The sequence below is a fragment of the Perca fluviatilis genome, chromosome 19, assembly GCF_010015445.1.
Source record: "Perca fluviatilis chromosome 19, GENO_Pfluv_1.0, whole genome shotgun sequence".
Classification (NCBI taxonomy): domain Eukaryota; kingdom Metazoa; phylum Chordata; class Actinopteri; order Perciformes; family Percidae; genus Perca; species Perca fluviatilis.
The window spans coordinates 14,291,674-14,307,029 of NC_053130.1; the positions used below are offsets into that span (position 1 = coordinate 14,291,674).

The window sequence follows — 15,356 nt, forward strand, 5'->3', positions numbered from 1 at the left end:
TAAACGTAATATCTTTGAGTTGTGGACTAAACAAGACATTTAAGGACGTCCTTTTGGACCTTTTCACCATTTCCTGACATTTATTAGACCAAACGTTAGTTGCAGCCCTACTGCTGGCTGATTCCCTGTAATTTGATGACAAATTGTACTCTAAACCTGTCATAGGCAAATGCATAATCTGCATTATAATGTACTAACACATGCATTTTATTATCTTGATAAATCTATTTAGAGTGAGTGTAATGTAATTTCTCATCTACCACATTCTCCAGGTTTTTTTTACATCAGTGTTTCCTGCTGATGCAGATAAATGATGCTGAGGTTAAATATGAATATTATGCACCATCAACATGTAGCCCCACACTATCTAGCTAATAAATTGGGACACCTCTGTATGTGTGTGTGTGTGTGTGTTGTTCTGACTTGGCCAAAATGTAGCATATAGTATGCAGTATGCAAACAAAAGCTAAATCTGCAGTATGCCAAAAATACCCGGATGTCGTACTGATTCTGAGAAATTCTCCAGTATGCCTCGGACCAGTCTATCTCACCTACTGTATCCCATAATGCAAAGTGCTGCAACAATCACAACAACCGCGGATTGCCATTGTGGCAAACAACTGGAAACTATTTACATTGTTCGTCTGCTATTTCATCACTCAATTCACTTCGGAGACTTTTTATGCGAGAAATCAACTATGTAGAGCTCATATATGGGCCAGTTTACGAAAATTGATGGCTTGATGCTTGATTGGTGCGACGGTGTCAGAGTTCAGAAGCTCCACAGTCTGACATGACAGCCGGCGGGTGCCTGCCGGGGTCGCTGGCTTATATATATATATATATATATATAATGAATAGTAATGAGCTCAGGCAATATGATGTCAGACTGACCAGCTTTTGTAATTGGTCTGATTTCTCTGCTTATTTCTTTTCAGTGGCTAGAGCTGACAAAGGAGGTAGCAGTTCATTTTCACATTCACAACATAACACAAACATGGACCTAACATATTTCAAAAAATGCAAGTAAAAACGGTTTTGTATGGCAGGGCACCTTTAAATAAAACAACAAACATATCCACTATAAGATTAACTGGAACCTGTGGTTTTTCAAAGTTATAAAGCTCCACAAGAAATTGCGGGCCCAACATAACAAGCTCGCTGACCGGGCTGTCACTCACACACCGGCCACGGAGCAGGCAGATGCCAGGGAGAGCAGCGTCTGACAGGGCAGAGAGATACCAGTCTTGTATGTATATACATTAGATTTAATATTTCATTTCATAATAAGGGTTTGTTTTATTTGCTTATTTCACATAAATATTTTAGAAATTAAGTTTCAGTTTCTTAAATTTTCAGCATCTTATAAAGTAAACAAACAAAAAAATGCAAAGCTCAATAAGTTATATTTTTCATTTGCAATAGTGGTGTGAGTTCTTTTTTTCCCAGTGCTTTAAGAGCTTGTTCAAAGGCTCAGCCTGGTCTAACATAATGCAGAATAAAATAATTAAACTGTTTCATATTGCATACTGCAGTCGTCTGCCATATGTAGTAGGTGATTTCGAAAACTCGGTCCGGTTTTGGTGGTTGATTAACTCAGCTTGTTGCTGATTGGCTCTCATAACGGGCCAGCTGGTTAGCGCACTGCCATGAGTCCATGAGGCAAATGTCTGATTACTCCACATTTTAATTGTGATATTTTGTGATTAAATTCTGAATCTGCCACATTCTCTGTCAGGTAAATGTAGAAGTACAATGTCTTCCTCTGATGTAAGTGCACTGTAAGTCAGTAGCAGGCTATAGAGTGGAGATGCATATTAAGTGGATTGCGGTCCTTCTGTAAGTAATTTTGGGGTACAATGGTTCTAGAGAATTACAAGCAGCAATTAGGGCTGCAGCTATCGATTCTTTTTGTAATCGATTAATCTAGCACTTTATCGATCGATTAATCGGATACATTTTTTTTGCGTTTTTAAACAACCAAAACTAGGGAAAAAAGCAACATTTTCGGAAAAAACAACATTTGTATTGCCTACATTGCTTACAATATCATCTCTCAAAAAACTAAACATATTAGGTGCATTTAACTGCCATATTACATTGTTTTTAAAGAATTTTTTTTTTCCAAATGATATCAACCTCAAACTAAGGCATACATTAAACATACACAAACATTACATTAAGTTGTGCAACTTAACTTTCAGAACTACAAGTTTCAACCTGAGACTGATCTGTATATACAGTAGGCCTATATGTAAATATTAGTTATACTCAACCTATTTTCATTTATATATTTGATTATAATGTCACACAGCTCTGTTACACTTATGCTATTAGATCGTTGATCAGCTGTTTCTCCGTGGAAGAGAGAGAGAGAGAGAGAGAGAGAGAGAGAGAGAGAGAGAGAGAGAGATATGCGCAACAATCCGCTGTTTTTCCGAAGGGATAGTCAACGCGTCAGCTCTTTAGATCAGATCGTGGTCACCACTACGTATTTTCTTGTCTTTGTTTTTGGTAGTTGTTGTGTTTGGTGTAGTTTCATCGTCCATACGACTCTGTGATTTACTTTTGTCGGGTCCGCTTCGTGGAATGGAGGATTAAGTTAGACTCCATGTTTTCTGTTGAGATGCTCAAGCACTGACGTCGTGCTATTATCGTGGTAAGCTAGTTCGATTTCGCAGTAGACACACTTTTAGTTTTAATTACGTTTGAACTGATTCCAAACTTTGGACACTTTCTGTCGTTTTCTCCAGTCTGTAGCCCCTCGCTATTTACGCTCTAGCATGTGTCGCCAGCAGCAGACTGACCCGTGTCTGGTGTGCGACAGTAATAATGCTCCGTGCGGAAACACCGTCCGTCAGCATACAACGTTGGTAACATTGATTTAACGAAGCTTCGAGGCAAGTCATTTTGCATCGAGGATTTTTTGTAATCGAATTATTCGAGTTATTCGAGGAATCGTTTCAGCCCTAGCAGCAATACCACAGCCCAAGCAATCGGCCCGTTCCAAACAGGCACATTTTGAACGGGCACTATATATGAAGGTAAATATGGTGCAAAACGTGAGAGCTTGTAGAATACAATGTGAGAACTTGCAGAACAAAAAAATTTAACTTGTATGTTAAAATTTGCACTTGTAAAATAAAAATTTGCACTTGTAAAATAAAAATTTGCACTTGTAAAATAAAAATTTGCACTTGTAAAATAAAAATGTGCACTTGTAAAAATTATTCACATTTGAAGTCAGACAAAAGAAAAACATGAGAGCGTGTAAAAAATCTGAACTTAATTGTAAATTGAAATTTGTACGTGTAAAAAATATTCACAAATGTGTAGATTGATATTTGCATGAACAGCAATAACACTGCAAACTTCATAACAACATTAACTCAGTGATAAACCGGTTCGTTTCGCATCAGCAAGTTATGCTCTAATCTGCTACTCGACTTTTGCAACACTTGTTGCGATACATTTGGTGCAAAACTAATTTGTACCTGTGGACTTAGGCTGTGGAGCTCTGATCCAACAGAACGGGGAAAGCAGGGTTTCTATCGCCAGATGAGGGACAACTCTGTCCGGGTTATTTAGCTATGCGCATGGAAGCCTGGTTGAATAGCAAGCTAGTCTTAGCTAACTAACCAACCAGCCTGATTCTAAATAAATACCTTTTAATTATCTTAACACTTTTTAACAGTCAAACTGAAACACTGGCGGTGAGCTCCAGGTCCTGCAGACGGACCGTCACCAGCGGGTATCGGCCAGCGGGAGCAACATCGCTATTATTGCCAGAAAGCTGCTGCCGACCTCGACCTGCAGTCGGAGCTCCAGCGGACACGGAGAGCCCCCGCGCCGGTAGCAGCTCACCGCTAGTGTTGGTGGAATAGCAAGCTACGTTAGCTAACTAACCAGCTTCTAAATAAATACCTTTTAGTTATCTAAACACTTTAACAGTCAAACTGAAACACTGGCGGTGAGCTCCAGGTCCTGCAGCCGCAGACGGACCGTCATCAGCGGGTAACACGCGCCAAGTTCTGCATCCCTGCCAAGACTTCCATCCATAAGGGGAAATAATGATTTTATAAGGCAAAGTAGCTACTGTTTAATTAAAATGTAGGCTATATACATTCCCTTTGTCATGTTCATCAATGATGATTATAATTTTACAACGTTTCTGAGACATCAATGTTTTATCAGACTATCATTTCCTTGCTACCTGGGTGCAAATCTCGGCAGCAACGAGGGTTAAGAGATGACGCATTATTCGGCAAAATAATTGCTGCTGTCCGCGAGGTGGATGTAATTCTGCAGAAGCTATTGTTGCTGCCAAGCGGGTGCAATGATTGGCAGTGAGGCACAACATCAGCAAAGCAAGCTGTGGTCATGGCCCGGGGATGTGCCGATGCTACCGGGTGCGGGGCTCTGCGCGTCCCGCTGGAGCTCCGACTGCAGGTCGAGGTCGGCAGCCGACGCTTTCTGGCAATAATAGCGATGTTGCTCGCTGGCCGATACCCGCTGGTGACGGTCCGTCTTGGGACCTGGAGCTCACCGCCAGTGTTTCAGTTTGACTGTTAAAAAGTGTTAAGATAATTAAAAGGTATTTATTTAGAATCAGGCTGGTTGGTTAGTTAGCTAACGCTAGCTTGCTATTCAACCAGGCTTCCATGCGACATAGCTAAATAAGCCGGACAGAGTTGTCCCTCATCTGGCGATAGAAACCCTGCTTTCCCCGTTCTGTTGGATCAGAGCTCCACAGCCTAAGTCCACAGGTACAAATTAGTTTTGCACCAAATGTATCGCAACAAGTGTTGCAAAAGTCGAGGCGCAGATTCGCCTCTTTGTGATGCGAGAGAGCGCATACAGTGACAGATTCGAGAGGTTGTAATCACTGAGTTGTGGTTGTGATGGAAAATCAACCTGAGTAAAAAAAAAGTACATGAGTAAATGTTGCATTACAAGTTTGCAGCTGTCATTGTGTTCATGCAAATATCAATCTACACATTTGTGAATATTTTTTCTACAAGTGCAAATTTCAATTTACAAGTTCAGATTTTTTACAAGCTCTGCAGTTTTTTTCTTTTGTGACTTCAAATGTGAATAATTTTTACAAGTGCAAATTTTTATTTTACAAGTGCAAATTTTTATTTTACAAGTGCACATTTTTATTTTACAAGTGCAAATTTTTATTTTACAAGTGCAAATTTTTATTTTACAAGTGCAAATTTTTATTTTACAAGTGCAAATTTTAACATACAAGTTAAATTTTTTTGTTCTGCAAGTTCTCACATTGTATTCTACAAGCTCTCACGTTTTGCACCATATTTACCTTCATAGTTTATGTACCGATCTGATACCGCGTAATAAAGTCCTAAAGAAAATCTACGTTAAAGTAGTTTATTTATGTTCTTTTTCCGTTATAACTGTCAAACTGGATAATAAAAGAAAGTTCTGTGGCATTCATTGTTTGTGTTTGTTCATGTTTCACAAAGAGTTTAACCTGAGCCAGACCGACAACAAAGATATAAATCATATCACATCCATACAGGGATAGTAGTATACAAAACATAATAAAATATATGACACACTGGTATCGGATTGGTACTCGGCATCGGCCGATACGCAAGTTCAGGTATCAGAATCGGTATCGGGAAGCAAAAAATGGTATCGGACCATCTCTACTGAGTATATCACAGTCTAATTTAAAATTCTAAACCGACTGCAGCCTTTTTAAGGAGTTTGTGAACAAGGCCGCAAATGCATAACATCTGTGCTCTCATTTGGAGGCTTTTGCTCTCTGTTAAGTGCTCAGACAGGAAACAGAAAACTGCTTGTGCTCACAGGATCCTGATTGTTCTGCTAGCTAGCACCTTGACAGGCCCACTCTCTGTACAGTATATATAAGGTTAAAACCAGGTTAAAAGCAGTTAAATTGGGAGATGTTCCACTCAACCACAACTTGACTATATTGACAAAGTTCTTTGACAACACCCTCACCATCCTCTGTACTGCTGAGGGCCCCTAAAAATATGTATGGAGCAGTGAACAAATAGATGGTACACTGACATACTGCATTAGTGATTTAATGTATTTAACCCTTTAATTAAATGCAAAATTATGACAATAACTGGAACACATACATCATTTTGGCTTATTATTCCTTAAAATTCTTGACTTTATCTGTTGCACTCCAACTAATGTTTTAGGTAGTTGTAACATTTGTAATAAACCTATTGCTACATAATCACATAATTTTGTGAATAACAACATGCAGACACTTTATTACAGGTCAGAAGTACAGTATGTGATTTTCTTTAAGGCCAAATCAACTTAAACTATCGTTTGGTCAAAAAAACTGGCTTAACACTTATTTTTCCCAGAGATCACTGGGTCTGGTAAATCAATCACACTTTTAGGGAAGGATAGAAGCACAGAGAAAAAGTGAACCTACGGAGAGCCTTTGAGCTAGTTTGTCTCCGATGCTTGGCTCTGATCCCACTGGTCAAAAAACTACCACTCTAATCTTTTCCTCAAGCAACGCCTAAGACTGCTCTCCCTCTCTCTCTTACTTTTTGTCCTTCAAGACATGGCAACTTTCCCCAAAGACGCTCTGCATTATCCACAAACTCTTTGACCAACTAATTAAAGATGGCAGGAGGCAAAATGTGATTAGTGTGTGCTCTAAGCCTAACAAAAACTACAACTACAATGTCATCAGGGGAAAAAGAGGTGAAATTCACAATCGAATCAATATTTAAACAGACAGGATGTGTGTAAACTCTTACTATAATCCTTTGCTCCAGATCTCATCTTTCTAGACAAGATGTGCATTTAAGGATAGTTGTCACTGCACACGTGCACAAGTGAAAAGAGAAGGTCTAACTGTCAATGTATTTTGTTTTTCAACCTGATACTGACAAAAAGCCAGCAGCAGCTAAAGGACTTCCAGCCACTGCTGTTAACCTGTATAAAACGCTTGTTTTACGGTTGGTGGGGATTTATATTTCAGGTACCGAAATTCCAGATTCAGATAAGGTCGATTTAAATGATAGATCAATTACTTTAAAGGCTTATCAGACACTCAAACACCACAAAGTGGTGTATAACACTATGAGGAAGGATTTTATACCTCTGGAAAATAATACAGCTGCAAAAATCCATTTTCAGTCAGCAGTGGAAAATATGCTGTTCATACTACAAAGTAATCTGACCAGGAATGTGTGCATGTATTGCATATATATTTATTTGGCCAATGCAGAATGTTGCCCTGTGTTTTTTTGTTGTTGCTGGAGCTGTCTGCGTCGGCACCATAGAGACTCCAGAAAGTTACTTATTGCAGCCAAGTAATAGACTAGCACATCAAAACGGCAAATGTTATGGATTAACCAAACAAGATAACCTGTTAATTAATGATAATGTGCTGGTAGGCAGATTTTGCTATATGTAGACATAGCCAGGCTAACTGTTTCCCTTTATTTCCAGTCTTTGTGCTCAGCTAAGCCAACCGGCCTAGGTAGCATTATGTTCTTGCAGTGCATTCAAATATGTGCACAGATATAAAGTAGACTGGACATCAGTTTTCTCTGCTATACTGTATCATACCAGGAAATCATAGAGTAATAGGCATACACAATGAAGCAAAGTGCAGTGACACAGCTAATAGAAACCCCTTGCATGAAGGTGACTGGTGTTTAACCTTGTAATAATGTTTGAATTGATTGTGACAGGCAGAACAAAACGCCTTGGCATCCAAAGTAAAGTCACACAGAGACTTGGCACCAAAGTCTGAGTACACATGTGTTGGCACCAAACAGCAGCCTGAGGTCCAACGTTCTCCACTGGTGGCCTTGACAGGGTCTCAGGTTGCATGGTGACAGAAGCTGCTCAGTGAAAACACAAGCATGCATGTGGAGAGCGTGGGAGGAAGGGATAGGGGGAGACAGCAATAGATAAGGGGGGTAGAAAACCTGGATATAGACAGAGAGACATGTCACAGGAAGAGATCTTCACAACAACTTGATCACAGACATGTGGGAACAGAGGAAGTGGGAGTGATGGAAGAATTGGTGCGAGGGGCAGAAGAAGAAAAAGTAGACTGTCAAAGTGTTACTCGTGAAGTTTGCTGCTGCTCAACATCCAGCATCCATCTATTCCCTGACCTCATGCAGGTCATTATGTCAGCACGGCTTTATATAGACTGCATGGAAAGCCATCATTACTGACTATTTACACGCATAAAAGTACTTTTTACAACCCCGATTAGACATTGGGTTGACAGCTAGAAAAGTAAGCAGCCAATTCTTTTCCACATAAACAGCGCTGCTGAAAGAAAGAGCCACATACAGTTCAATTTATCTGATATTCTTGACAGATCCAATTAAAGTGCAAAGGAAACCTGGGATCTCTCTGTGTTTGGTTTGAGTTCCTCATCATTGAATTGACTGGGTGATATTATACATTCTCTGTGGTACCACCTATTGAGAGAGATCTTGGCATTATCAGCTGTTATTTAAATAGAGTGCATCTTCTTTCCCATAAAAACAATAACAAAAACATTGAGGATGGGGATTTTGTTTTTTTTTCTGTCAAAAACATAATGATGTTTTTTAGATGTGGCCATGTGTTTCATAAGGGGCTTTTTCCTCTTTTCTTTCCGGCCACAGAAGAATGAAAGGAAATGTTCTCACTAGGAAACGCATGGTCTTCTGTAAAGAGCTAGTTAGGCTATGAACACATCCAGTTTAAAAAGAAAAGCTGAAAAATTTCTTTTAATAAAAACAGCATTCTTGGAAAAGGATTGAAGTCACTCACAAAGACAATATATCATGCATGCCTTAAGAGTAAACTACATACAGCAATGCTAGCACAGGTGACACAGTAAGAATATGTTTCTGTTTTTTTTTATTATTTTCTCAAGAGCTGAGTTTGCATTTCAATGTTACTGTATTCTCTATAGAATAGATGCTTTTTTGGTACTGACTAAAATGCATCCATAGCACAGATAACTGAAAACTGACTTAAAGCAAGCATCAAGTGTCTGATCAGACTTATAATCTTGCTTTTCTACTGATCAGATAGTTTCTGGTTTTGATCAAAGTTTTGGCCATTATTGAATTGTTTGTTTTTAGACAACATTTGAGTACTTTGGCTTCTTTTATTAAAGCAAGACAATATTACTTTTGAAAGAAGAAGTAACACATTCTTCCTCTTACAAATTAAAAGTTAAACTAATGAGCAATAAAACACACTGTTGCTTAATTCAATACATTCAGAGGTTTTACTACAGCCTTAATTAGGCTGGTATGACCAGTAGCTTATGGTGACTATACTTGTGAAACTAAATAATTTTATAGTATTTACCTCTATCCCATAATTGTCAATTGTAGCGATAGTGGTAAAAAATCAGTACTGGTATTGAACTATTTCAAACAATACTGGGCCTAAGAATGAGCAATTATGATATTAAATGTAGAAAACTTTAGTAAGTGGGCCAAGATGTACATCTTTGATACTTCTCTCACACACACACTCACGCACAAGCACCTTTGTCCCCCAGACAGTGCTATTGAAGTCTTTAATCAAGACTAATGTGGAATGTCCCATAAGGCCACCATTAATCATTTGAAGATGGCCAACTGTGCCATTGATCAATGTTATACATCAAAGCAGCTGCTGCTGGCACAAGTCTGCATGTCTGTCCAGCTCTGGTTGCACTGTACAACACGCCACGCCTTAAATATTGTACATGACATGGCCATTTCTATTGACCTTATATTATAAAAACTACAAAAACATGACAAGAGTAATGGGAAAACTTTTCAAAAATGTTCTTCTTTTTAAACATGTTAAGCTACCAATTTGAAATTAACTAGCATGTGGGACAAAATCACTGTGTACTGCTTAAGAACAGAGCTGACAAAGACTGCAAAATAACATTAAATCTGAACAAACAGGAACATTTTGTAACTGAGGTTTGCAGGGCTCTTCTTCTTGACAACTGTGATACACTTTTGGTGATAACTTGTAAAAGTGACACACAAAATGTTAGGGGCTGTGTGAAATACAGAATATATAATATATAATAAATACAGTCCACTCACTGCCTATACTATATTTTACAGTGACCAGCAAGGACACAAAAAATGAAGTCGTCGCTACCAACCAGAAGAATCAAATCAAATCCAAGTTTATGTGTTTATTTATAAGCTGTAGGCTACTAAAACAAAGAGACTCTGGCTCTCTTAAACACACGTCTTCCTGTATGCTACCTAGGGAAACACTCCCCTCACACACGCAGCAGACCCCCACTGATTTCTCTCCTCAGTAGATCTGTAATGGTCTTGCTGTTGCCAAGTTTATCTGGGACAGTGCCAAGCGGCTAACAAACAGCAGTTTATTAATTGGATCTGGTAGCGTGTTTATATTGGTGAGGACTGAGATCATTTCACACTGGCCTTGGAGCAGGTGTGCTCTGTAGCGGTGCCAAATGAGCAAACTGCACAGGCTCAGCAGATTCAAGCAAAAAAGGATGAAAAAACTTGCCATAACTCAGCACAAAGAGGCATCACTAACTAAAATCCTGAGGTCTTTGCATTCAGAGCTTCCACAACGTAATGGTTGTTTGTTCCTTTTCCTTGATTCTGCAATAAATTTTTACTTCTAAACCATCAATGTTTTCACCACAGTTCTCCATAAGTAGCATTAAAGTTAACTTACTTCCATACTGTATTGCTTTTATGTTCCTCACCTGATTCATCAAAGAAATACCATGCTTACCCTTAGTTAAATACTCAAACATTAGATGCTATTTTGGACCATTACATTAAATTGAAGATGTGTTGGACATAATTCCTGTTAATGTCCTTTCAGAAATATCATGATCTGGACTAGAACTGAAAATAAGGTTTTGAGGGTCTGAACAGTGCTTCGCTATTCAAATGCCTTTGTGACAATGAGTAGTTACTGTCTAAGAGGTTTAAGGTTTAATTAAAATATTCCACATATTTCTTCATATATGATGAGATTTTGTTGTGGCTGTAGATACATCTCACACTAATGATGAAGTTCAGTATCCAATCAAGACATTCTTTAATGGATCAACATAGCAGTGTTTCCCCTATAATTTATAACTGTATTCCAAAAAAAACACCAAATATCCATTGTGTTTCCCGTATTTTCATTCTGCAGCAGTGGACTGCCATGAACTGCAGCGACACACTGCTGTGAATCCATGAACAAGGCAACTGTCTGTTCACATCTGTAAAAGCAGAACAGTAGAGAGAGTTATCTGCTTAGAGTCAGTTAAACAGTGATTCAAACAATACAAGGAAACATTTTTATTAATGGTGAGCAATTGTCAAAAGTCAAGCATATCTCAGCAACACCAGATTGGTTCAACTACTGTAACAATACTTGGACTATGCAATGTGCATATGTTGAATGTATGAAAAATGCATATCCGAGAAGGACTGACTGTTGCCAGCTTGGAAAACATTACTGTAAATTATTCATTATATAAAAATCGTTTGCATATTCCTTTTATGCGCCGTCATCTTTCCTTCTGCCCCCAGACTGAATGGTCACAGTCTCGACAAAACTGAACCACATAGAGGTCAGAGAACACCTGCTCTGAGTTGGCTGAACTGGTGACGTGATATCAGAGGACACATCTGGCCTGACAGACAGACAGGCCGGATGGGAATGGCAGCATGCTCCGGGGCCTCAGGATGGTGACGGATGACTCACAGCTGATGCTGAGGTCACTAGAGGTCAAATGGAGAGCGGGGAACGGAAGGTTCAGTCGGTACAGAGTTTTTCAAGAGAGAATGGCATTTCTTGAAAAGGGCAATATAGTTATAGGATTATTTTATATGTTCGTTTGGCAAGAAATTGGAAATGTGCTAGAGAGGCATGGCAGTTAGGCGGTGGGAGGGGTGTTTATTAAGTTATAATCCGCTTATTGAAATAGCCTTTTTATTGAAATATCTTTCTAATAGTGGTTTCAGAGTTGCAATATTTCAGAGTTGTTGGCTGTTATATGTTGGATGAAAAAGAGAAAAAGAAATCAGTAATTTCACTTCTAGAAGTCAACAACGTTCATTTTCATTTCCCAACTCCCACTAAGGTTCTGCAGTTTGAAAAGGGGAAGCAGCCAGAAAATCTCAGCAGTCCGATTTGTGTTTGCTCGTGTGTTATTAATGATAGAGGTCTGACCAGTAATGAACCAAGTCCATTATTCCAGTGTCAATATCTATATTCCAAAGCAGCAGGGGAAAATATTTTCCACCCTCTCTGAATAAGAAACTTTGGCAGGAACAAGACCAGAGACAGTGATGCCATCGTTCTTGTACGATTTTCAATGGCCTCGGATATGTAACCTGGCACTATTTATTCTGGCTTTACAGCAATCTTTCCTCTTTATATGAAACAGTTTGTGTGTGAGAATGTTTGTGTATCAACATATTTATGAACTCCAAATGATTCCCACCCCTTGTTTCACAGTTCACTGTGTTATTTTCTGCAGTCTGGAAGGGAGTGGAGTGATGAGAGGAAAGGGAAAGCAAAGCAGAGGAGAACAAGCAGGTCCTTAGAGCTCTCCTCTTCCTTATTCTTTATCAGCTTTCATCTCTGGGCCCTTCAGAGACACTGAACCATAAAAGAGTCCAATCACTAGGGGACATATTTTTTTCTCCCTCCTTAAATACAATATATTGTCGTCCAGACCCATACAACTTATCCTCCTCTTGCATATATACTGTAACTCCAGCCAGCCATAGCGGTGAGCGTGGGTTTATCTATTGGCTCTGTGTTTGATTAACATAAGAAATATCTAGTGTCCACTGTCCTTGTGCTAGTATGGAAAGAGAACTTCAATAAATCAGAGGAAAACTCACTCATTTTTTTCCAGCAACAGGATCAACTGTTCACCTTCTGCACGTACCAGCAGCTGGAGTGACGGAGGATAACTCTGAAAGACAAAAAGATGACGGCAGTGTTAAGGTGGCGCCCGGATCTCACCCATCCTGCCTGTGGATCAGCATTTGTGTGAAGCTTCACCTTTTAGTTTGACACACAGGCTGTATACAAGGCAGGATGTGGCAAGGCACAATAGTGCTAGAGGAACAGGAAGAAAGCTTCCACATCCTACACTTCCCAAGTCTGTGCATGACCCAAAAGTAGGTACATTGGACTAGTTTTAATTTAACTAAGCTTCAAACTTCAGTTTTCTATTCATACTGTCTAAGTAAGTAAATTATAATTGTTACAATGTTCATGAAATTAAGTCTCATTTTCATTGCTATACTGTATATTGTTAACATTTCTGCAACAGCCAATCAATGTAGTTAATGATCACCTTTCTATGTACTAGTTTTCACTGTTAGTCCACCATTCAAACTGCCTACTAAACCACCTATACACTAGTGATTCACAGGAAGCAATGCAAATATGCATGTTCATTTTAACTAAGTGAAAGCAGCCTCCCTGTTTAGGGTTTACTCTCTTTACACCGCAGCATCAGTGCTTTACTTTAAAAGTATTCAACTGCCAAAACATAGGGTGGTTTTTATTGTAGAGAAGCTACAGGAAACGTAATTTATTTGTCATTACAGTTAGCCCTAACCGCGATCGTTCATCTAAGATGCTTTTACTGTCATTTTTGGTATGTTTTGATAGCAGATCATATTTAATTTTTGCAAGAGAAGTAGCAGCTACAGTGAGCTGTTACATGAAGAGTTTCAGATGACAGTCTGCACACCTTCAAATCCTCAGCAAGGTGACCATATTTACGGTGCCCTGCTGTTATGTGGAAAACTACTTATGCTGCGCGCAGCATGAAATCAGATTAAGGTTGCTAATGAAATGATGGAAAAAAAAAGCTGATGAAATTGCAATTTTCTATTGTAAATTGTTGGTACCAAAAAGGACATTGTCTGCAAAAATGCGAAATACTAGATATGGACAGCACTTCTTACCTAACCTAGAACATGAGTCCAGTATTCATCAGGCATCTCAATATTGTTGTGAAGTTTCTTTGGCAGAAAAAATTTACAGTATTTCAGTGCAGAAGCATCTGTAATGACCATACTATGTGAATATTTCAATGCTACTGATATATGGCTGCAAAAACCCAGGACATGAAGGTGATGTAGGAGATTTCACTCACAATGTTATATGTCAGTTTGAGATTTAATCCTAAATCAAACATCAAAACAGCTCTAAGATGATTTAATGCTTTACAGAAAACAGTTCGTTATGAGTGAAGAAGTGCCCTTGTAGCAGGACAGTGGCAGAGTGTATTCATGCCTGAGCCCCCAGACCATTCTTACAGCATGAAAGAAAGACATGAAAATTTAAAAAAAGGATTCATGTATCCTAGCTAGCAGGGAGACAAAAATTGCCAGACATGCGCATAGTGAGGAACAGACATAGATTTTTGTATCATTGGTTGATATTTCAGATGTACTCTGTCCTCTTTCACAGTGACATTTCTCAGGTCTGCTGACCGATGCCTGCAGGCTAATTCTTTGCCAGTTGTTCTGCAGCTCTGTCTGAAAGTCAGTGTGTCTATGTTTGTGTGTTAGTGTGGCTGCAAGTATGTGTGTGTGTGTGTGTGTGTGTGTGTGTGTGTGTGTGTGTGTGTGTGTGTGTGTGTGTGTGTGTGTGTGTGTGTGTGTGTGTGTGTGTGAAGAGTCACTGTAAGTAATGACTCTGCAATACTTTACTACTTCATAACCTTCTATTGGCACAAGGAGCGGCTATATCAATCTGTTATCTGGGGAGGTTTAAGTCTTAGTGCAATCTCAGCTAAGACAATCACCAGCTGCCCTAGAAGTCAGTTTAATTTGGAAAGGGTCAGTTTGTAGATAGCCTAAAACCACTGCATATCCTCAACAAAAATGTTTTACGTCAGAAGTAGCTGGTGGTTAACATATCTGATGTAGTTGAAAATGTGATGCATAATTAATTCCATAAAGCTAAAATTACCATTTTCTTTTATGCCAATGTGACGTGTGTTACAATTCATGTAATTAACTTCACTGCCCCTCTTTACTGACAGACTCTGAGAGAGGAGCATGAGGCTGAAAAAAAAGCAACTCTCTCAGATGGTGACTACCCCGCACCATGAAAAAATGTTTGATTGCTCAGGGAGTTCTCAACACCTACGCATTTCCCTCCTCTGTAAAAGTTTCCTTAAGTTGTGGTGGGGGATGCCGAATTTCAATCATTTGCTTTTTTCCAGCTGTACTAATGTAGGTGGAACAGACTGATTTTCCCTGCCTGAGAACACAAGTCTAGAGAGTCCAGTGAAGGCTGATTTGACTGTACATACAGAATGTATGTATGCATCTTTTAATCTAGCA

General features: G+C 39.1%; 1 protein-coding gene across 3 annotated transcripts in view; it reads right to left on the reverse strand.

Annotated features, from left to right (window-relative positions):
• adam12b (ADAM metallopeptidase domain 12b) overlaps positions 1 to 15,356 on the reverse strand; it is a 98,758-nt gene that overhangs the window by 56,445 nt on the left and 26,957 nt on the right. For all 3 annotated transcript variants that reach the window (XM_039783615.1, XM_039783617.1, XM_039783614.1), the window contains exon 4: positions 12,888 to 12,961. In XM_039783615.1, coding sequence (XP_039639549.1) covers positions 12,888 to 12,961 — 74 coding nt within the window. The remainder of the gene's footprint in view (positions 1 to 12,887; positions 12,962 to 15,356) is intronic.